This window comes from Cherax quadricarinatus, chromosome 61, assembly GCF_038502225.1.
Source record: "Cherax quadricarinatus isolate ZL_2023a chromosome 61, ASM3850222v1, whole genome shotgun sequence".
NCBI lineage: Eukaryota > Metazoa > Arthropoda > Malacostraca > Decapoda > Parastacidae > Cherax > Cherax quadricarinatus.
The window spans coordinates 8,551,636-8,572,796 of NC_091352.1; the positions used below are offsets into that span (position 1 = coordinate 8,551,636).

The window sequence follows — 21,161 nt, forward strand, 5'->3', positions numbered from 1 at the left end:
ACATTAATGAAAAAAATATATCTTTAAACGTATAAAAGAAAATTTTGGAAAGGACTTAATTTTAAATGAGTTCTTGCTAATTGACCAGTTTTACATATTCGGCACGACATATATATATATATATATATATATATATATATATACGTATATATATATATATACGTATATATATATATATATATATATATATACGTATATATATATATATATATATATATATACGTATATATATATATATATATATATACGTATATATATATATATATATATATATATATATACGTATATATATATATATATATATACGTATATATATATATATATATATATATACGTATATATATATATATATATATATATATATATATATATATATACGTATATATATATATATATATATATATATATATATAATTACCCTGGGTGTTAGGAGAATGAGCAGAGAATATTTGCGGCCCATTAGGATGGATATGCAAGAAGTCGATAAAAATAAAGATAAATACCAAACAACTGTAAAAGAGCAGATATGATACCAATAAACAAGAAAAGAAATAGACAAACACTGAAGTCTAAAACAGTTTCCTCAAACTAGCATACTGAGCATCTAGAAATAAAATATTCAGGTAAAAGACAATTAGTATGAGATAAGGTAGGTAAGTAAGGTTTGTGAGGAAACAGGACAGGTGTTTCCTGAGGCAGGTGTTAGTCATATAATGACCCACAGCTGGATATAAGATATCGAATGGGAAACGACTTGCTGGAGGAAACTGAATAACATGGAGTTTGCACTGTGAAATTAATAAAGAAGACAACAATAGTAGTAGAAATGGAATGGCTCAAAAAAAAAAAAAAACTTGAAATTACTGCAAACGTGGTCAGGAAAGTGACTACTCGAATAAAATCATGACCAGTGCAAAGTATTGAGAATAAGAGAGTGACCTAAAAGACGTGACCCGGAGTAAAACTTGAAGGGAGGGCCGTAAATGTCCGAGGAAGTTATGGTTGTGAGGATCGCACCAAACATATCAGAAGTACATATTAGCCGCATAACTTTAACGGCATATGCCAAAACTGAGTTAACCTAAGAATCACTTTCAGGAACATGAATCTAAATTCACTAAGGATAATGAACACAATTTACGTTAGGCCACTTCTGAAGTACCCAGCGTCTGCATCTAAATAAGCATATAAAGAAACTAGAGAAAATATAAAGGTTTCGCTATGAGATTGTTATAGGAATTTTGAGGGATGGATGAGGAAAAAAGTTAACCACTAAAAATGATGACTAGTGAGGTCATGATAATGATACAATAGAAAGGGAATTAAATAGATTGAACTGGGACAGAGTATTTGAGATACGAGATGGAGCCAGGAGACACTGATGACTCCTAAAAAGGCATATAAGCCACAGAGAAGTTGGAAAATGCGTCTTTCAGTCTTTGTGTGTTGGGTGCATGAACTACATATAGATATGGTAGTGGCAAAGAACATACACAGTTCAAAGAATATCTAGGATGGGCCCAAGAGGACAGGGATCACATAAAATTTCAGAAGGTTTGGAGCTATGCCTCTGCAACCACTGAATACTCCAATCATACATCGAAAAACGAAAAATTTCGGAGCAGTCAGTAATAAGGCATTTCTTTTATAATGTGGTGTGAGGAGAGTCTGAGGAAAAAGCCAGCTGGGGGAAAGGAGGTTTCTCAAGGAGGAGAGGAGAGGAGTGGGGGTTCGCCTTGAAGAGTTCGAGAGCAGTCGTCCAGGGTCAAATGAGCGCGTCAGCATCATCAGGTATATAAGGTGAGCAACTCACCACTACAGTCAGTCTACCAGTAACTCCTGTGTATCATCCTTACATCCCTCAGACATGCTCCACAAGGTCTGCTTCACAAGTGTTAGCTTAAAGTTGAATCCTACAATTACCGTATGACAATCATTCGCATTGAAAACAAATTATGTTTATTTAAAAATAAACATTACATTATTGCAATTTCTCCAATATCTTAATGTCAATCGAATTTCTACAATTCGAAGTCATTAACAAAACCCAAGACATAAGATCGATCACAAAACTCAAACCCAATTTAGCATTTGTTTCTTCCAATTTTGATATATATACATAATTCATCATTGAAGTGTTCTTAGCTGAGAGATCCGCAACTAAAGAGAATTCCAACCACTGTCTCTAGGCAAGACGATTCATCTTCCCCAGGTGTGCTTGGTGCTGTTGGTGGCTGGAGTGGCTATGGCCAACCCAGGTGATTACGGACCAGTCTACAAATCGGTACGTAAGTGTACTCTACATGCACGGTTAATGTAATTTCAGACACCGTGTGCATTTACTTCCACATGTGTGAGGAACAGTGTGTGTGTGTTACTTAGAGGTCATTTTGCATTACTGTTACTTAAATTGAAAAAAAAAAGTGGTCATTGGAAAATCGCTTTACAGCAAATATATGTTTGGATTGTTTTCTGCCATCAGGAGCCTCTGCCCTACAACTACGACTATAGTGTGCAAGACGGCTACAAGGGCACCAACTTCGGCCAGCATGAGAACTCCGACGGTAAAGCTGTGTATGGTTCTTACTTTGTCAACCTCCCCGACGGTCGCAAACAAGTGGTATGTTCTACCTCCTCGTGTTCGTATTTCCAAACCCCCTGTTGGAAATAATTCTTTAGAAAAAAAATTATCTTTTGCATTTCTTACTGTACATGCAGACTTCTTTAACACCCTTCCATAGAGTTTTGTCGTTTTAGCAACTTCATGCAATATAAATAAGTAATGCTTATATTTTGTTCATACTTCTAGGCCGTTATCGATCGAGTTAACACTAGATTCATCATCTATTTTGCGAAAGTGTTAACAATAGTCTTCTTCTGCAGGTGGACTACACAGCTGACCCTCACAGAGGTTACGTGGCCAAGGTTAGCTACGCTGGTAAGGCTCATCACCCTCAGCAATACGGCCCCGCCATCACCTTTTTCAACAAAGGCTACGGACACGGAGGATACCACTGAGGATTATAATATCGAACCAGATTTTGTATTTTGTAAAGCTAATGTTGAATAAATCATGAGTATCAAATATTATACAATCTTTCTCAGCCGCAACTAGTTTAATCCAACACCAATTACCGTCGCTGTCAAAGCTAACATACGGCACAGCTGTATCCTCAACTCATGAAAAATATTTCAGGTCTCTCCCAAAACGCCCTTTGGGAGAAAATCTCGCAATTATGAGCGGTATTCTTTGCAAGAGGAAATAGGGACACAGTGGCTGACGGTCCTGACGATCAGATCAATTGTGATTTTTACGATCAGGTCCAGTGTTGTCTTCACAATGATAACTGGCTTTAACTATGATCAGTAAACGCGGAGGAAACATTATCGTACAGCAAACGAGAAGAGTCACAAGCATATCAAAGTATTTTTCACCTCAGCAAGTCCTTCAATGGTACAACCAGAATACGGCAATATTTATCTGGAGGGTGACCTGTTGCTTAAGTTAATCTACGTTAACTTATAAAGAAATTTCCACCTAATTAATAAGTACTGCCGTAGGCCTAGTTGTGCATGCCAGATGTCTTAATATAAGCTAAAATTTATTACATGAAATTTAACACTACAATAAAACTTATGTACGGATTTTTTATGAAAGTTCTGTAATTGTAATTTAACAAAATCAAGTTAATATGCTACAAAGTCTAGTATTGCCGCATACACTCTAGCTCCTGACACAATAATAAAGACACGAACTATGACATACACCAGCTCTGCAGGAGATACCCGCCGAACCTCATCCAACCTAGCAGGACACTGAGGAATATTCTTATTAACTATTCTAGACCCTCTAGTAAAGATGATTAAAAAAATACTATTAACCAAAGATCCGATAAGAGTTACAAATCAATAAAGCCTTAGAAACACCTGTCGACTCTTTGGATTATTTTTTCAAGAGTGATTTGATAATGAAACCGAGTTTCCAATGTAAGGTGACAAGGAAGTTTGCATCAATGTCACATTAGTGTAAATAATAATACTGTTGCTGGATTAAAAAGTGAGAGTGATCATTGCCACCACTATCCCATATTGTTCTCCAACTTCATATCTTCAACAACTCAGATCATTTCCTAGTCACCATGTGTTTCTATTTTTATTACATCACTCAGATAAAGTAATAGAGGCCTAAATTTTCAGAAAGAAAATAATGCTAAAAGTTATTAACATTAATAAACTGTAGTTACAAATTTCAGAAGTTTTATAACCTAAAAACTAAAGTTTTACTACAAAAATAAAATACTCTCTGGCTAATCTACACAATGAGATGAAACTTAAATAAACAACTGTATAACTATATTAGCGAACTGATTACTATACTTACCAGACTCATAAGACATAATTACATAATTAATAAAAATTACAGATTGTGCACACCAGTTATGTCTAAGTGCATTTCTTTCAAGCGTCTGTCAAAAAAGTATAGTCAAAGGTTCTTTCCTATTTCATCCTGGCCTACCTGTAATGATCGTGGATGAAACATGTTCCTAAGAGCCAAGTCCTTTATTTATCTTCGTGTTTAATGTTGTATTTACATCCGGATCACAAACGTTCATTTAAAAAACAAATGTTTTCATCCCTGACAAGTAATGCTCTTGGTACTGGGATACGAGTCAAATTTTCTAAACATAAAAGCAAAATTTAAATTGCAGAATAAAATCTAGGAGACATTTCATCTTCATCATAAGACGCAGTTTTCTTCAACAATCAGATCAACAAAAAATCCGTACGAAGAGAGCTCTTCTTTGCAGTCTTGGGCAATAATACAATCATGTTTACCAGGAAGGCAACGTCTCTGCATCGCAAATTCTCCGGAACAAAATATGCTCTGTTAAACTCGTTAAATTTTTTAATCTAAGAGACTTGAGCCTCTTTTATGTTAATTAACTTTTTATCTGACTGACACTATTTATCGTAAAATACATTTGGTCTTATTTTTAATAGGGGCACAAAAAACTTGCCATAAACCTTGGTAAATGATACCAACAAACTGAGCAAACACTAGGACATTGATAACTTCTACCAAAGTATCTAGAGGCTCTAAGTGAGGTATGTCAAACAGTGACCTGAAAAAATGAACTTTTTGAGATGAGGTTAGGTAGACAATGAGGTCACGTGATTCCTCACTTGTAAGGAATTATAGACGGGGTCCTCCTCCAGGTGCAAATATGGGGACCCAGAGCCTCAGGCTGTTTGAATATTCCATTTTTTGAATTTATTGAGACAACTCGAGTAGCCACTTGTTGGATCTTGCAGCTGTTACAATCAATTTAATTCTTATTTTCCACATAGTTTCTCCTCTGCAAACATCGATACTAAAGAAGCCTATCGCTTTAGTTAAGTCGTTCACGTATATCCAGAACAGTATGGGTTCAAGCATTAATCCTTGAAGAACTGTTACTTATCATTACACTGTCTTTCACTGTGTTCATCTGCTTGCAGGTACAGTACTCCTTTATTCACTGGAGTAACCTTGCGGATATCATACTCTGCTTATCCACTTTTCCAACAAGCTGCCTGTGAGGCGCCGTGTTAATGACGTAAGAGTAAGGAAGATGCAGTAATGCCACCCTCAATTTTACATAAGTTTCCCCGCCAATAATAAAACTAGTGTGTACATCTATATACCCTCAAGGGAGGTTCCTTGACGCTGGTGAGGGGTTCTTGATCTAGAGAATTTGATCTGTGTTCCAGTTTCCTGAACTGAGCCTGAATACCTCCCAATTTCCCCTCCCCACAGGGACTGTATAATCCCTACGGGTTTAGCTCTCCCCATGATCATATTAATGTACATCTACATCGTTCTTTGCAGGGATTTAGTCAATTTTTTTAAACTTTCTTAACTACTAACGACCAGCACTACTGACTTCAGGCCTCCAGGACCTCAGCTTACGCACTCTTGAATATATGAATTGTGTTCGTTTCCGTGGAGACAATGATATAAAATACCGAAACGATAAAAGAGACATATATGCAGTAACATGCGATCTTTTATTGACCATATTTTGACCACAGAGTGGGCTGTATCGAGTCAAACAAGTTTGCAACATGATAAATTTAAGACATAACTGCAACAGTTAGGTATCTTTATTCCGAAACGTTTCGCCTACACAATAGGCTTCTTCACTCGTATACAAAGGAAGCAGAAGAGGCAGTAGAGATGTAAAGATGTAATCGGTCTACCCTGGAAGACTTGTCAGTACTGTATAATCATTATCATATTCAATATGATGAAGCCCACGGCGTGGGCGAAACTTCGTTAATTTAGGATAATATTATGCTACATTTTTTGCTTTTATTTACCATTGTATTTACTTCTCAACACTTCATCTAGTCATTTTCATTTACCACTTAGGGACTGAAACTATTTCTTAAATCCCTGTGGCACAAATGCGTCTTTAGCTGCCATCCCTCCGCGACTCCTTGTATCTCATATACTGTCTGTCTCTGTCTTCATTGTCGACCCCTCTTAGTTCTGGTACCAGTACTGTTGTGAAACTTGGGATCATCTATGGATTCTACAGATGAGATGTGGACTAAGGTAGGCTTAAATAATTCTTTTGTTGGATTCTTGAAAGCACTTTTCAGCTTGACTAGTTTAGCTTATGGCGCAGCAGATGTTATAAGGCTGATATTTACAGTCTCATAAGACAAAGTACAATGCTTACTCAGGATATTTCTCCTTGCATGTTACCTGATGTATCTCACTTCCAAGGCTTTGTTCCGTTTCAGGTCTCCTCTTTCATTGCTCTATTGTCAATATTGTTGACATAACATTCTACGAATGTAATCTTGGAGCCTCTACTTTCCCTCTTCTGCAGTGGTATAAAATTATTAGCAAACAGTAAAGTAGGATATAAATTTCTCTGGTCCATTTTTCATGTAGTTCGGAAACGGTACGAGTCGAAGAACTGATTCTTGGACGACTCCATTCGTCCACAATCCGTTATTTCCTTTAATAATATTACCCCAGGCCTTCTGTTACCTAGGAACAGGAAATGTGTCCTTTTATTCACACTATGTATTCACCTCTCGTGGATACACCAGCAATATCTAATATAAAAATCTTGGGTAAATGGAATGCAACGGAAAACACGTAGTTTCAATTACGTACTAAAACAATTTTTGCTTTGTTTAATGACAGGGAGTATGCTTTTTGTTGGGTGGGTGAGATTGGGAGGGGGTTAATAGGAGGGATGGTGGGCGAAAGTATGATGGGGGAGGGGGGGAGGGGTGGTGGAGGGGGGAGGGGGGGAGAGATGATGGCCTTGATGATCTGGGAGGGGTCGTCCAGGGTCACCTGAGAACGTCAGCATCATCAGGTATATAAGGTGAGCAACTCACCACTACAGTCAGTCGACCAGTAACTCTTGTGTATCATCCTTACACGCTCCCTCAGACATGCTCTACAAGGTCTGCTTCACAAGTGTTAATAATTTGACTACCACACTGAATATATGTCAACTATTCACATAATTAGGAGTTTCTTTAATTCTAAGCAGAATATAATCAAACTTTTTTTCAATATCGGACTGATAATTCAATTCATCATTCAATTTAATTAATGAAAACAGATCTAACTAACGATAATCACAAAATTCGCTACCCAGCGTAGTACTGTCTTTTCTGATCTTGATAAATAGACGGATGAAGTATTCTTGAGTAACTCACTATTTTATAGAATCCCAAACACTGTTGCTGATGAGGACTATTTTCCCAGGTGTGTTTGGTCTTGGTTGTGGTGGGTGTGGCTATGGCTGACCCAGGTGACTACGGACCTGTCTACAAGTCGGTACGTGTTCTGAGAGAACTGTGTAGGAAATTTCTGACACTGTGAGCGTTTACTTTAATGTGTATGAATGTAGTGTCGTAATTGTACTAAGATTGAAAAAAAAAACACGTTCTGAAAATTCGCAGTACATCTACAAAAGTGTCTACATAATATTTTCTACCACCAGGAGCCGCTGCCCTATAACTTCGACTACAGTGTACAAGACAGCTACAAGGGCACCAACTTCGGTCAACACGAGAATTCCGACGGTAAATCTGTATACGGATCCTACTACGTCGACCTTCCCGACGGTCGCAAACAAAGGGTATTTTCTACCATCTACCATCACAATTTTAAACTTCACCTATTGGAAAAAATATCATATTTACAGGAATATTAAATTGTATTGCTACTTTATCGTACATATATTGTTCTTGAAGGTTATTATATGCTCTGTTGTTGCTGTTAGAAGTCAACAAATCTTAATAGTGAGGAAAAAATACCCTACTTCCATTTTTTTTAATTTCTGGCCGTTAACTATAGTATTTTTTACAATAAGGTGCTAACAATATTCTGCCTTTCTAGGTGGACTACACAGCTGACCCTTACAGAGGTTACGTTGCCAAGGTCAGCTACGCTGGCAAGGCTCATCACCCTCAGCACTACGGACCCGCCATCACCTTCTTCAACAAGGGCTACGGACACGGAGGTTACCATTGAGAACTATGATATCGAACCAGGTCAAATATTTTATAGGGTAAATGTGAAATAAATCATAAGTATCAAACAATGTATAATTTCCCTCAGCTGCCCCTCAGGTCATCCTCTTCTGCTCGTGAAAAACACTTCAGGCGTCGCTTAAATAGAACTTGTAGAAAAGTTGTCTCCACTGTGAGACGTACATTTCGTAAAAGGGAAAAACAGAAAGAGGGGAATGGGTGCTGGCGTGGAATATTCTCGAGTATCAGATCATGTGTGACCTTGACCACCAAGTAGTCGCCTTTGTCACTACGACAGGCTTTATTTATGAACCGTCAACACCGATACATTAACTTATTAAAATCGTGTGGGATATACATTAAGTTAGTAGTAGAGTAATGCTCTATTATTTTTCGCATATTTTGATGTTAAAATGAGAAAAAATCAATATTCAATTACAAATTAACATTCGCTACATTATATCTACGTTAGCCTACGACATAAGAACCTACCTAGAATTTACCTGGAAACGGTTTAGTGCGTCATCCCTTCCCTCCTATCTTCTGATCGCCCAGACTGTTGGTGCTAGCCTCACACAGTCCAACGTGTGCACCACAGCCCTGCGGAACAGGAACTAGCCTGGCCTCGGAAGTGAACATAGTCGCAGGTGGGAAAGGGCCTTACAATGTAAAGTTTATTATATGAAATCTATCATAACTGCACTGGGAGATATACTTTCAAAATGGATGGACCCAATTTCAAAGCAGTATATATTGAAACTGGGTCCATCTTTTTAATACACTCAGTATTCGCATTTCAGCGAAATTTGTTAAGTTTTATTCTTAACGAAAGCTTAATTAATTTGCTACATAAAGTCACACTCTACAGCTGGTGAAACAATATTTAAAACAAACTGACACACACATTAATAGCGTAAATCATGTTATCGCCGAGGCTACGAAGAAGAGTAGCAACAAGAAGAAAGACAGCGCAAATACCAGTCAAGTCTTTAGTTCGCAAGACACCCACCAGGTCTCACCCATCCCAGTCATTCACTGAGGAATCAATCTAATCAGCTATTCTAGAGACACTTATGTACTCTGTTTGGTCTCTACCTTGGGGGAGTCAGACCTCTTAGTCATGTAATGGAGGGAGGGAACAAGCAAAGTAGAAAACAATGGATGATGATTAAAAAATAATATACCCAGATGGTTTAAGTGTACTGTAAATAAGTCATAGAAACACTTCAATACTATGGATTTTTTAAACATGAAATGATACTAAACTTAAGAGTTTACCTGGGGTAAGGTAAGAGAGAGAGAGAGACAGAATGTACAAGGCCAACATTGTCAAAGTACCACACTTGGCTCCACTTCGAGGACAGCGAGAAGCAAGCTTTTATACCACAAGACGGGCAGAAAGCAGCAACTTCACTCTGGCTGTACCCTTCTCCAGAACATCACTTCATCTGAAATCATTTATTCCCAGGATGACTCGAGTCTGGAACACATTCGTACAGTATTATGATGTCAACGAGATAAAATCAGTTGATCAAATGAAAATGCTGGCTCACATATGGCTCCAACTTCATCCTGTTCCCTACCTGTATGTTTCATAACAATAAAAATGCTTTCAAGTGAGCTGATGTAGGTAACAGCTCTTAGCTTGTCAATAAAGTTAGGAATCCTTAACTTGTAAATAGCTTGTCAATAAAGCTAGGGATCCTTAACTTAACCTTGTCAAACCCTGTGTGGCAGAGAGAGAGAGAGAGAGAGAGAGAGAGAGAGAGAGAGAGAGAGAGAGAGAGAGAGAGAGAGAGAGAGAGAGGTTGCATCACTATCATGAGAGTGTGACTGTTGAATGCTCTAAGAGATAAGCTGATAATCTAATATTTTTTGAGTGGAAATAAAATTTAAAAATATTTTTAATAAACTGTATTTACAACTATTAAAAAGTTTTGCTGTACCAATACTGTCCAGGTAAACAACACAATATAATGAACAGAAGCTAAACAGATGCACACCTCGTAAGTGAAGTTATCACTACTTCTGGAGTGCGAAAAAAGTTACAGATGAGGTGGGAATGATCGCACCGTGTATGATGGCAGTGACAATTGAATGTAACTCTGATGTGAAAACACTGGCCGATTCAATTAAATGACCTTGAATATTCTTGCATGAAAAACAGATACATACCTGGCACCATCGGGATATTAAAAAACATTCACGGGTTACAGCCCAACATTCAAGTGTATAATAAACAAGTTTCACTGTTTCATCTTGGCCTACTTTAACAGTCTTGGATTGTTTGTTAGGGGGTTAGAAGCTTTATTTATAATTGTTATTAACGCTGTACGTCCGAATCTTAATTGTTAATAATTTGAAGAATGTTTTCTTCAGTGACAAGTAACGCAGACAGTGCAGAAATATTATTCAGGTTCTCTACAGTAAATACAGAAGCAAAAATTAACTTAAAATCCCCGCCATTTCAGCTTCATCATAAGACGCAGTTTTCCCTAACAACGAGACCAGCAGAGTGAACTCTTACATTTGTCAACTATAAAACATTTAAGTATTTTCTTAGCTGTTTTCAGCAGTGGCTCATAATTATGTTTACCAAGATGATAAAACTTAATTGCTCTTCTCTGTAACAATATATATTCTGCTCTATCACAATTATAATTTTTAGAGCTTAGCTATTTTTTTAACTGAATCAATGTTTTATTTAGTTGCTTAACGGTCTACGGTGGATATAAATGACTGTTTACGAGTGACATGAAAACTTTGTAATAATTCGCATTTCCTTATCACTTTGTACTTATTAATTTCCAAATATAAAAGTCATTTGCTGGACCATTACGCTTGTTTTTATACTCTATTTAATTTACATATTTTCTTTTCGTCAGTTTTTCATCTGCAACCATGAAATTAATTAATCTACCTCTCCAGTTAGGTTCTTCACGTATATCAGGGACAGTGTAGATCCAAGTACTGATCCTTGAGGAAGTCTACTAATTAATTAATTCCTATCAGAACATGTTTTTCAGGATATCTTCAAGCAGGTTAATCCGCCGGACTAGCCTTCCGGATATCACATTCTGTCTTTCTAATTTTCAAACAAGCCGCCTTTGAGGCACAGTCTGGATAGGAAGGTGCGTATTAAAGCTGCTCCGTGTCAGGTCTTGTTCTCATTTCCTTGCACTTATCGGGATTTATATCTAATAGCCACTTTCTTTACGTCTACAAACATGCAAGTAAACTGGAATATTCTCCCTGCCCTCTTCCTCATCTGAACATTATTCGCAAACACTGACAATTAGGATTCGATGAACTATGATAAATCATTTATGTATATCAGGAAAAGAAAGACTCAAAGAACCAATTCTTTTAGGATTTTATTCACCACCCGTACCCACTCCAATTCCTCTTTTCTTACTATTACCCTCTCCTCTGGTATATCTTTTTACTTGTTTTCTTTTTTTAGTTGAATTCTGTAATTATTTATCTAACTTCCTCAAGTAAAAATAACAATACCTGAGAATATTAAAATCTTAGATCAAAAACGAAACGAACACCGACCATAATGAACTAATTGTGGATAAGGATAAGGGGGCTGAGAAGGGGAAGGGAGATGGGAGGGAAGAGAAGGGGGAGAACGGCCCTGAAGAGCTAAGAGGGGTCGTCCAGGGGTCACCCAAGAGCGTCAGCATCATCAGGTATATAAGGTGAGCAGCTCGCCACTAGAGTCAGTCGACCAGTAACTCCCCCAGACATGTTCTACAAGGTCTGTTTTACAAGTGTTAACTAATAATCGACTGTTACTGTGAATATTTGTCAACTATTCGCACAAATTACAAGTTACTTATGAGAAGAATATAATCGCTAATATTTTTTTTAATATCAAACTGATAATCCAATTCATAATTCGATACCAGACACACCAAAAGATAGTCACAAAGCACACTAATTTAGCACTATCTCTTCCGATCTTGAGATATAAACATTACACTTCATGACTAAAGGTGTATAGAGTAACCTCTATACAAAAACCCCATTGCAATACCATCGCACAAAGGCGATCTTAACAATGAAGAACAAGCCACAACGGGATGGAAATCCTTAGTTCATGCTTTAAATCCCCATGTGGTTTGTTCTGCAATATCCCCATTGTGACTAAGCTGTTCTTACCCTCGCAGGTGTGTTTGGTCCTGGTGGTGGTGGTGGGCGTGGCTATGGGCGAGCCAGGTGACTATGGACCAGTCTACAAGTCGGTACGTGAGTGTGTTTTGCAAGCACGGTGAATGAAATTTCTGACATTGTAACCGTTTACTATCACGTGTGTGAATGGCAATGTGTGCGTGTTGCTGTGAAGGTCAGCTTGTATTACTGTTACCAACATTACAAATAAATGTCTCACGAAAATTAACGGTCCATCAAATAAACGAGTTTGGCTAATGTTTTCTACCACCAGGAGCCGCTGCCCTATAACTTCGACTACAGTGTACAAGACAGCTACAAGGGCACCAACTTCGGTCAGCACGAAAATTCCGACGGTAAAGCTGTGTACGGATCCTACTACGTCGACCTCCCCGACGGTCGCAAACAAAGGGTATGCTCCACTCTGTTCATTCCCAATTTTAAACTTATCATATTGTTAAAAATCGTATGTTGCATATAGCTTAAGTTTCGTATGTTAGGTCTAGAGTATTCTTAAAAATCCCCACTGACACTTTCTAGGACCTCTATTTCTTGAGTTAACATTTTTTTTTCGCGTTAAGTAATAACAGTGTTGTTTTCTCTCTGCAGGTGGACTACACAGCTGACCCTTACAGAGGTTACGTTGCCAAGGTCAGCTATGCCGGTAAGGCTCATCACCCTCAGCATTACGGACCCGCCATCACCTTCTTCAACAAGGGCTACGGACACGGAGGCTACCACTGACGACTCTGATATCGAACCAGATTAAATATTTTATAGGGTAAATGTGGAATAAATCATTAGTATCAAACAATGTATGATTTCCCTCCGCTGCACCTCACGTCATCCAAGAGTGATCGCTGTCATTGTCACAGCCAGGATGTATACTGCATCCTCTTCTACTCGTGAAAAACACTTCAGGAGTCGCTTAAATAGAACTTGTAGAAAACTGTCTATTGTTAGAGGTGCACTTTGTAGGAGGAAAACGAGGACAATGTGGGGGGTTAGGCAGATCTGATGTGAACATCAAAATTGTATACAATACCGACAGGTTGTTAGGTAAGACGCATATGCAACAGTTAGACAACTTTATTCCGAAACGTTTCGCCTACACAGTAGGCTTCTTCAGTCGAATACAGAAAGTAGGCAGGAACAGTAGAGATGTGAAGACGATGTAATCAGTTCCATAGTCAGGAACTATCTGATAGTTCCTGACTATGGAACTGAACTTCTCCAGGCCGAGGGACTGACAACCTGAAATTCTACGACTACAAGGGTGATGGACTGATTACATCAGGAACTATCTGATAGTTCCTGACTATGGAACTGAACTTCTCCAGGCCGAGGGACTGACAACCTCAAATTCTACGACTACAAGGGTGATGGACTGATTACATCGTCTTCACATCTCTACTGTTCCTGCCTACTTTCTGTATTCGACTGAAGAAGCCTACTGTGTAGGCGAAACGTTTCGGAATAAAGTTGTCTAACTGTTGCATATGCGTCTTACCTAACAGATCTGATGTGGTTTTGATGAGTAAGGCTGGTGGTGAATTTGCGACCACGACTGGCTTTATTTACGAACCTTGAAAACGAATATATTAACTTACTACAACCGTGTTAGAAATTACAATTAAATTAACGTTATAGTATGTCGACACATTAACATGATATATATAGAATACAGCAATATTTACCCACAAAGTACTGTATATACGAATTAGCTTACAACAATGTAAGCGCCTGGGTGCTGAACACTGCTGTAGGCTCTGGTATATGCGAGGAAGGTCCTCACAACTCAGTTTCAATACATGAACTCTAATACAGTGGTAGATATGTACGCATTTTTAAGAGTAATTTGTGGAAATGTACTATTAAAGAAAATAAGATTAATTTGTGAAGTAAAGTTTAGTATTTTCAAATACACTACAGCGGTTGAAGTAACAATGCAAGAACAAATACACACACCAACAGTACGAAAACACAGAACAGTTTATCTTTCAATTTAAGAAGAGTAGCAACAAGAGGAAAGGCAAAATACCCAACTGGCCACAACCAACCCAGTCACTGAGTAGTCTAGTGATCTATTCTATATCCTTTGTACACCCACTTTCTTTTGAGTCATCAGAATAAAAAAAAAAGTGAAGTGAACTGAGAGAGGAGCGAGAGAAGCAACAAAATGAAAGGACAAGGAAGGATAATAATCAACGCTGTTTACAAACACGTATTAAGAGTGCACATCAAGAAAAGCCGCAAAAACACTGGTCAATACGACAGATTTTTTCAAACAGGAAATTATACTAAAGTTGAGAGTCTACCTGGAGTAAGGCAATACTGAAGAAGTTTGCATCATTATCAAGGTTGTATAAGAAACAGTGTTACTTACTGATATAAGTAACATTGCCAAGCTATACCATTCTCACTCGCATTGTTCTCACTCTTCAAGTCATCAATACGAAACCTTAATTCATTATTATTAAACATTTTCCAGTCATAATGTGTTCCTTTTATTAAATTTTGTATAACAGAAACTGATGTTTCAACAAAACAATACTAAATAGCAACACTAGCTTTTTAAGTGACCTTGTCACTTTACTTCGTCAACAAACCCATTAGAGAGGAGTATACATAATAAATAAAAATCCAAGGACGGGCGTGCATACCAGTTGAAATTCACAACAGTCCCTGTTTCAAGGGACCTGATAAAAAGTATTGTCAAGAGTTTCCCTGTTTAAAATTGGCCTGCCGTTAACAGTCTTTGATAGCGACTAGTTTATCTGGAGTTTATCTGGAGAGAGTTCCGGGGGTCAACGCCCCCGCGGCCCGGTCTGTGACCAGGCCTCCTTAGGTCAGTGTCCCAGGATGCGACCCACACCAGTCGACTAACACCCAGGTACCCATTTTACTGATGGGGAAACATAGACAACAGGTGGAAAGAAACACGTCCAATGTTTCTACTCTGGCTGGGAATCGAACCCAGGCCCTCGCCGTGTGAAGCGAGAGCGTTAACCACCAGGCCACCAGAGCCCCAAAGGGTCGGTTATTTTCTTTATTTTTGTATTTAAGGATTTAAGTACATTCGGATCTAAATTATTGATAACAAACAATGTTGTCACCACTGGTATATATACATAAATGATTAAATGAAAACCCCACGCAGGAGCCGCTTATGTATAATAACCAAAATTATTCTTTCGAGTCTTGAAAGCGATTCTTAGTTAAACACTGCTGACGTTATAAGGTCGGTATGTACACCTGATGAATAAAATATGATACCTACCCCAAATCTTTCTCTGTTCGTACGTTATGCTCGGTATCTCACCTCCAAGGCTGTATTGCGTGTCGTGTGTTTTCGTTCACTCATTTGTTCTCATAGCTGCGCACTTAATGGGATTTAATTAAAATTACCACTTTTTCTAACCACTTTTGCAACCAATCCATGTAATCTTGAAGCCTCTCCTTGTCCTCTTCCACAGATGTTGATCAACATCACCGCAAACACTGACGATTAGGATTCAATTTCCTTTGGCAGGCCATTTACATCAGGAAAAGTAGATATCTAAGAATTGATTCTTGAAAAAAATGAAACTGTTACTGGTATCCACCTTTAGCTTTCTATTCATTTTAGTTGAACTGATTTTTATTTACGTAGCCTTCATAAATGCATTAAGTGCCAAAGTACTATATAGTTTTTTTTGTATAGAGGTTTGTACTGTGTGGAGAGTGGAGCTCCTGAGTGGAGGGTGGAGATGAGAGGGGGCAGGAGGGAGAGAGTAAGACAAGGGAGGATATGGCCTTGAAGATCTGGGAGGGGTCGTCCAAGGTCAGCTGAGAACGTCAGCATCATCAGGTATATAAAGTGAGCAGCTCACCATTACAATCAGTCTACCAGTAACTCCTGTGTATCATACTTACATCCCTCAGACATGCTCCACAAGGTCTGCTTCACAAGTGTTAACTAACAATTTACTACTACAGCGAATGCATGTCAATTATTCACATAAAAAATGCGAGTTGTTTCAATTAAAAGTAGAATACAACTATTATTAATACCTTTTTTTTAGTATCGGACTGTTAATTAAATTTATCATTCGAAGTCATCAGCGGAACTAGAGAAAATGGAGGATAATCACAAAATTCACTACCCAATTTAGCACTATTGCTTCTGAGCCTGATCTATGAATATTACCATTCTTGGCTAATATATTAACAAATAATCACCTCACTGCCTAAGTAAAGTTTATATTTTCCAGGTGTGTGTCGTCTTGGTGGTGGTGGGTGTGGCTATGGCCGACCCAGGTGACTATGCACCAGTCTACAAGTCGGTACGTGAGTGTGTTCTCCACAGATGTGTATGTATGTATGCATGTATGTATGTATGTATGTGTGCGTGTGTGTGTGTGTGTGTACGTACTCACCTATTTGTAGTTGCAATTTGCCTCCACCACTTCGTTGAGGTTATTCCAATTCACGACCACCCAGAGACTGAAGAAATACTCCTGATATTTCTGCGACTCATCTTCGCCTTAACTTCCAGTTGCATCCCAGAATACACGTTTTCCGCCTCTCAAACAGCTTGTGCCTATCTGCCCAATCAATTCTCCTCGAGTACTTTGTATGTTGCCATCATGTCTCCCTCTGGTTCATCTGTTCAACAGGGTTGTAAGCTCATACCCAAGCATGCGTGTATGAGTGCGTATTCCCAGGTCTGAGTGCATGTCTCTCTCTCAAGGTCAGCCTGTATTGTTAAAAAATAAAAAAAAATACACCACGAAGATTCTCGGTAAAATCATAATATTTTCTACCACCAGGAGCCGCTGCCATATAACTTCGACTATAGTGTACAAGACAGCTACAAGGGCACCAACTTCGGTCAACACGAGAATTCCGACGGTAAATCTGTGTACGGATCCTACTACGTCGACCTTCCCGACGGTCGCAAACAAAGGGTATGTTCCACCATCTTGTTCATTCACAATTTTAAACTTCGCTTACTGGAAGAAAACCCATTACTTTATCGTTCATATATTTTTCTTGAAGGTTATTATATGCACTGTTATTGCTGCTAGTAGTTAACAAATCTTACAAGTTAGTGGGAAAAAAAAGGCCTCTTCCATTTTCTTAATTTTTGGCAGCTATCTATAGCATTTTTACAATAAGGTGCTAACAACATTTTCTCTGCAGGTGGACTACACAGCTGACCCTTACAGAGGTTACGTTGCCAAGGTTAGCTATGCCGGTAAGGCTCATCACCCTCAGCACTACGGACCCGCCATCACTTTCTTCAACAAGGGCTACGGACACGGAGGCTACCACTGACGACTCTGATATCGAACCAGATTTTATCATTTGTACGGTAAATGTAGAATAAACAGTACGTATCAAAATTACATAATTTCCTTCCGCCGTATCTCACGTAATCCAGTAATTACTTCCAACGTCAGAGCAAATATCTAGCACCGCAGTCGCCTCTTCAACACATGAAAAACAATTTAGGGGCTGTGTACACTGAGCTTCCAGAGAAAGTGTAGCAACTGTGAAAGGTACACTTTGTTAAATGGAAAAAAAGGGGAAAATGCCTGGAGTCATGAGTGGTACTAACGCTCCAATCACGTATGATTTTTGACCACCAGGTCGAGTGAGATCTTTCCACACTTTTTTCCCTTGGTGTAACTATGAACACCAACCATCAATACAAAAATTTATTGCAATATTTAAAAAAAAATAACTAACAGAACAGCACTCGTTTATGTCAACATATTACAGTATTGCAATATTTAAAAAAATCATAATGACTAACAGAATAGCACTCTTTTATGTCAACACATTAAAATGTTGCAGAGGTCTGAGCTGTGCTCAGGCCTCTGCTACACAATTGTCATCAAAGATTTGTTAAGTTATACCATGAATTAAAGACTTCACCTTACGAAACAGACAAAGCAAATGCGATAGTAATTATGGACGAGGTAGATTAGAGTGGAAAATGAACCTGTTATTAGAAGACGGGGGGAATTCACGCGCCTTTTCAGATACCGACCTGACCAAACCACAGTCACTGAGGAATATTCCAGGCATATAACCTAATCACTTATATTGCTGCTATGTATGATAATTCTATGTAACTGTATTTGTGTATACCTGAATAAACTTACTTACTTACTAACGAGTCTCTCTCATGAGAGAGTAGAAGAGATGTAAGGAAGCGAGCGTGGGAGGAAAAGGAGAGGAAAAAAGTATTTTCCAAAGAACTGTGAAGCAGAGCACATTAACCATTCCATAAACACATCTCTCGAGACTGCAATTTATTTTCAAATGTGAAATGGTATTGATGTTTTGAGTTTACATGGTGTAAGATTGGCAAGAAGTTTGCATCACTACCGTGGTAGTGGAAGTGACAGTGTTCTTGCTTGATAAAAAGTAACACTGCTCAGTGCTACCATTGTCTCTCATTGTTCTCACTCTCTACGACTTAAAACCTCAACTTCATTATTACTGTATATTGTCTTCCACTTTGTCAGAAACAAAAAGTATTAACATATACGCTGGTAAAGGTTTAAATAACTCTAATAAAAGTAATACTAAAAGGTATTTACATAAATAAACTGTATATACAATTCTCTCTAAAAAAATAAAAAGGAAAAAAAAGTGAACTGTTATGTACAAACGTGGGAGGACACACTGTTATATTTTAGAGTTGGGTGGAACCTAGCATCAGTACGACTGTTGTTGCTACCACTGAGCGGGTCATCCTGTATAACCCAGAGTCACACTGCAAGTGACGCACGTGCAAATTTTAGCATTTCATGGACTTGCCCAGACATATCGCTGCCAGGCGTGTCGCGGCCTTTTCTTTTATTAATTCGTGGTTAAATATACGTTTCTATGAAACCTGCCCTATTTTAAAATGTAAACAAATATATTCTTCTAACTTAAGGAACTCCAGAAAAAGACGTTCGGAATAACGTAAAAAAAATAATAGATTTACCTTTTATGGGTCAGATGTAGTGTTCCTCCATTCTTATGTTTTTAAAACGAGGCTGCGTTATATTAAAACTAAGACTAGATTCTATATTTCTCATTATTTTGTTTTGTTTAAAATTTCAAGCCTTTACAGAAAGCACCATCATCACTTTAATTACTAAAATGCATAATTAATAAATGGCATTATCAAATAAAAGACTAGATATACAAAGTTATTACTGACTAATTTTATTACTTCAAGAAAATGATAAGACAAAGATATATGATAATTAAATGGCACGCCATGTCGTACACACCAGTTAATATTAAAATAATTGTCTAGATGCACATAACTCGCATATTGGAGAAAGAAACTTTTGACGATGTTTCGGTCAGACTTGGACCTTTAACCAGTCACGGTATTGTGCCATTTAATTCTTTATATACATGCATTGCAATGTATAACAGCCGAGTTTTTTGAGGCCTGCCCAGCAATTTGATGCCTCTTAAAAATTCCATCATATGCATAAATTTTTCTCATCTTCACAATTATGTAACCAGCAGAGAAATGTTGAAAAATAAATATTTCCAAATTATTATCATCTTAATGGGACTGCCTGTGCTCACAGGTGTCTGCGGATCACTTTTTCAAGTGAATATCCCAGTAAAACAATACCTTAATGGGGAAGCACTAAACCCGTTGGCGTCATACAGCACCTAGAGGACAGGAGGTAATCAGGCTCGAGCCAAGAAAATGTAGGTACAATTTCTTGGCTGAAGAACTCTCCAGCATCCAGACACCACCTAGCCATAAGACCATTATCGGTATCTCCACCTCTACATCCTCGACAATTCTTCGAGGACCCGTCAGGAAAAAATGTCTCATGACAAGAAATACACAAATAAACGTTCTTCTCTCTTGTGCCTCTGAAGACGTGTGTATGCTGAGGGACTGATTACCTCAAACTCCTCACACCCTTCTGATTTGTATTGGACTGATGAAGCCAGTGTGTGGCGAAACATTTCCTTTATAAAGATTCCCATATGTTGCATAAGTGTCTCAATCTTCAAAAAAAAAAAATAATGTAATTCAATTCTGTTACTTTCCTTAATATTTTTTTTCCATACATATCCATATACACAGAAGGGTTAGGAGAGACATGATAACGACATACAAAATATTGCGTGGAATAGATAAGGTAGACAGACAGGATGTTCCAGAGAGGGGACACAGAAATAAGGGGTCACAATTGGAAGATGAAGACTTAAACGAGTCAAAGCGATGTTAGAAAGTATTGCTTCAGTCATAGAGTTGTCAGGAAGTGGAATAGTCTAGCAAGTGAGGTAGTGGAAGCAGGAACTATACATAGTTTTAAGATGAGGTATGATAAAGCTCATGGAGCAGGGAGAGAGGACCTAGTAACGTTAAGTGAAGAGGCGGGACCAGGAGCTGAATCTCGACCCTTGCAACCACAATT

The 21,161-nt window shown here is 38.1% G+C and overlaps 4 protein-coding genes across 4 annotated transcripts; all 4 read left to right on the top strand.

Moving 5' to 3' along the window:
• The first annotated feature begins 1,805 nt into the window (after nt 1-1,805).
• On the top strand, nt 1,806-4,186 carry LOC138854479 (cuticle protein 7-like). The gene is made up of 4 exons (XM_070098050.1): nt 1,806-1,879; nt 2,213-2,284; nt 2,483-2,620; nt 2,884-4,186. The coding sequence occupies exons 1-4, from the start codon at nt 1,868-1,870 to the stop codon at nt 3,016-3,018; spliced, it is 357 nt and encodes a 118-aa protein (XP_069954151.1). The 5' UTR covers nt 1,806-1,867; the 3' UTR covers nt 3,019-4,186.
• Nucleotides 4,187-7,416: 3,230 nt separating this feature from the next.
• Nucleotides 7,417-8,607, top strand: LOC128699261 (cuticle protein 7-like). Its single transcript, XM_053791861.2, has 4 exons — nt 7,417-7,470; nt 7,778-7,849; nt 8,016-8,153; nt 8,414-8,607. Exons 1-4 carry the CDS (start codon nt 7,459-7,461, stop codon nt 8,546-8,548), a joined length of 357 nt encoding a protein of 118 aa, XP_053647836.1. The 5' UTR covers nt 7,417-7,458; the 3' UTR covers nt 8,549-8,607.
• A 3,673-nt stretch (nt 8,608-12,280) lies between these two features.
• Nucleotides 12,281-13,526, top strand: LOC128699260 (cuticle protein 7). Its single transcript, XM_053791860.1, has 4 exons — nt 12,281-12,310; nt 12,723-12,797; nt 12,998-13,135; nt 13,333-13,526. The coding sequence occupies exons 1-4, from the start codon at nt 12,299-12,301 to the stop codon at nt 13,465-13,467; spliced, it is 360 nt and encodes a 119-aa protein (XP_053647835.1). The 5' UTR covers nt 12,281-12,298; the 3' UTR covers nt 13,468-13,526.
• Nucleotides 13,527-16,610: 3,084 nt separating this feature from the next.
• On the top strand, nt 16,611-18,042 carry LOC128699259 (cuticle protein 7-like). Its single transcript, XM_053791859.2, has 4 exons — nt 16,611-16,661; nt 16,977-17,048; nt 17,535-17,672; nt 17,908-18,042. The coding sequence occupies exons 1-4, from the start codon at nt 16,650-16,652 to the stop codon at nt 18,040-18,042; spliced, it is 357 nt and encodes a 118-aa protein (XP_053647834.1). The 5' UTR covers nt 16,611-16,649.
• The last annotated feature ends 3,119 nt before the right edge of the window (nt 18,043-21,161 follow it).

Excerpts from the sequence above, each read along its gene's own strand:
- LOC128699259 (XM_053791859.2), top strand. Across the intron at positions 17,049-17,534 it reads ATGCACCAGTCTACAAGTCG|GAGCCGCTGCCATATAACTT; the intron begins GTACGTGAGTGT and ends TTCTACCACCAG. Across the intron at positions 17,673-17,907 it reads CCGACGGTCGCAAACAAAGG|GTGGACTACACAGCTGACCC; the intron begins GTATGTTCCACC and ends TTTTCTCTGCAG.
- LOC128699261 (XM_053791861.2), top strand. Across the intron at positions 7,850-8,015 it reads ACGGACCTGTCTACAAGTCG|GAGCCGCTGCCCTATAACTT; the intron begins GTACGTGTTCTG and ends TTCTACCACCAG. Across the intron at positions 8,154-8,413 it reads CCGACGGTCGCAAACAAAGG|GTGGACTACACAGCTGACCC; the intron begins GTATTTTCTACC and ends CTGCCTTTCTAG.
- LOC138854479 (XM_070098050.1), top strand. Across the intron at positions 2,285-2,482 it reads ACGGACCAGTCTACAAATCG|GAGCCTCTGCCCTACAACTA; the intron begins GTACGTAAGTGT and ends TTCTGCCATCAG. Across the intron at positions 2,621-2,883 it reads CCGACGGTCGCAAACAAGTG|GTGGACTACACAGCTGACCC; the intron begins GTATGTTCTACC and ends CTTCTTCTGCAG.
- LOC128699260 (XM_053791860.1), top strand. Across the intron at positions 12,798-12,997 it reads ATGGACCAGTCTACAAGTCG|GAGCCGCTGCCCTATAACTT; the intron begins GTACGTGAGTGT and ends TTCTACCACCAG. Across the intron at positions 13,136-13,332 it reads CCGACGGTCGCAAACAAAGG|GTGGACTACACAGCTGACCC; the intron begins GTATGCTCCACT and ends TTCTCTCTGCAG.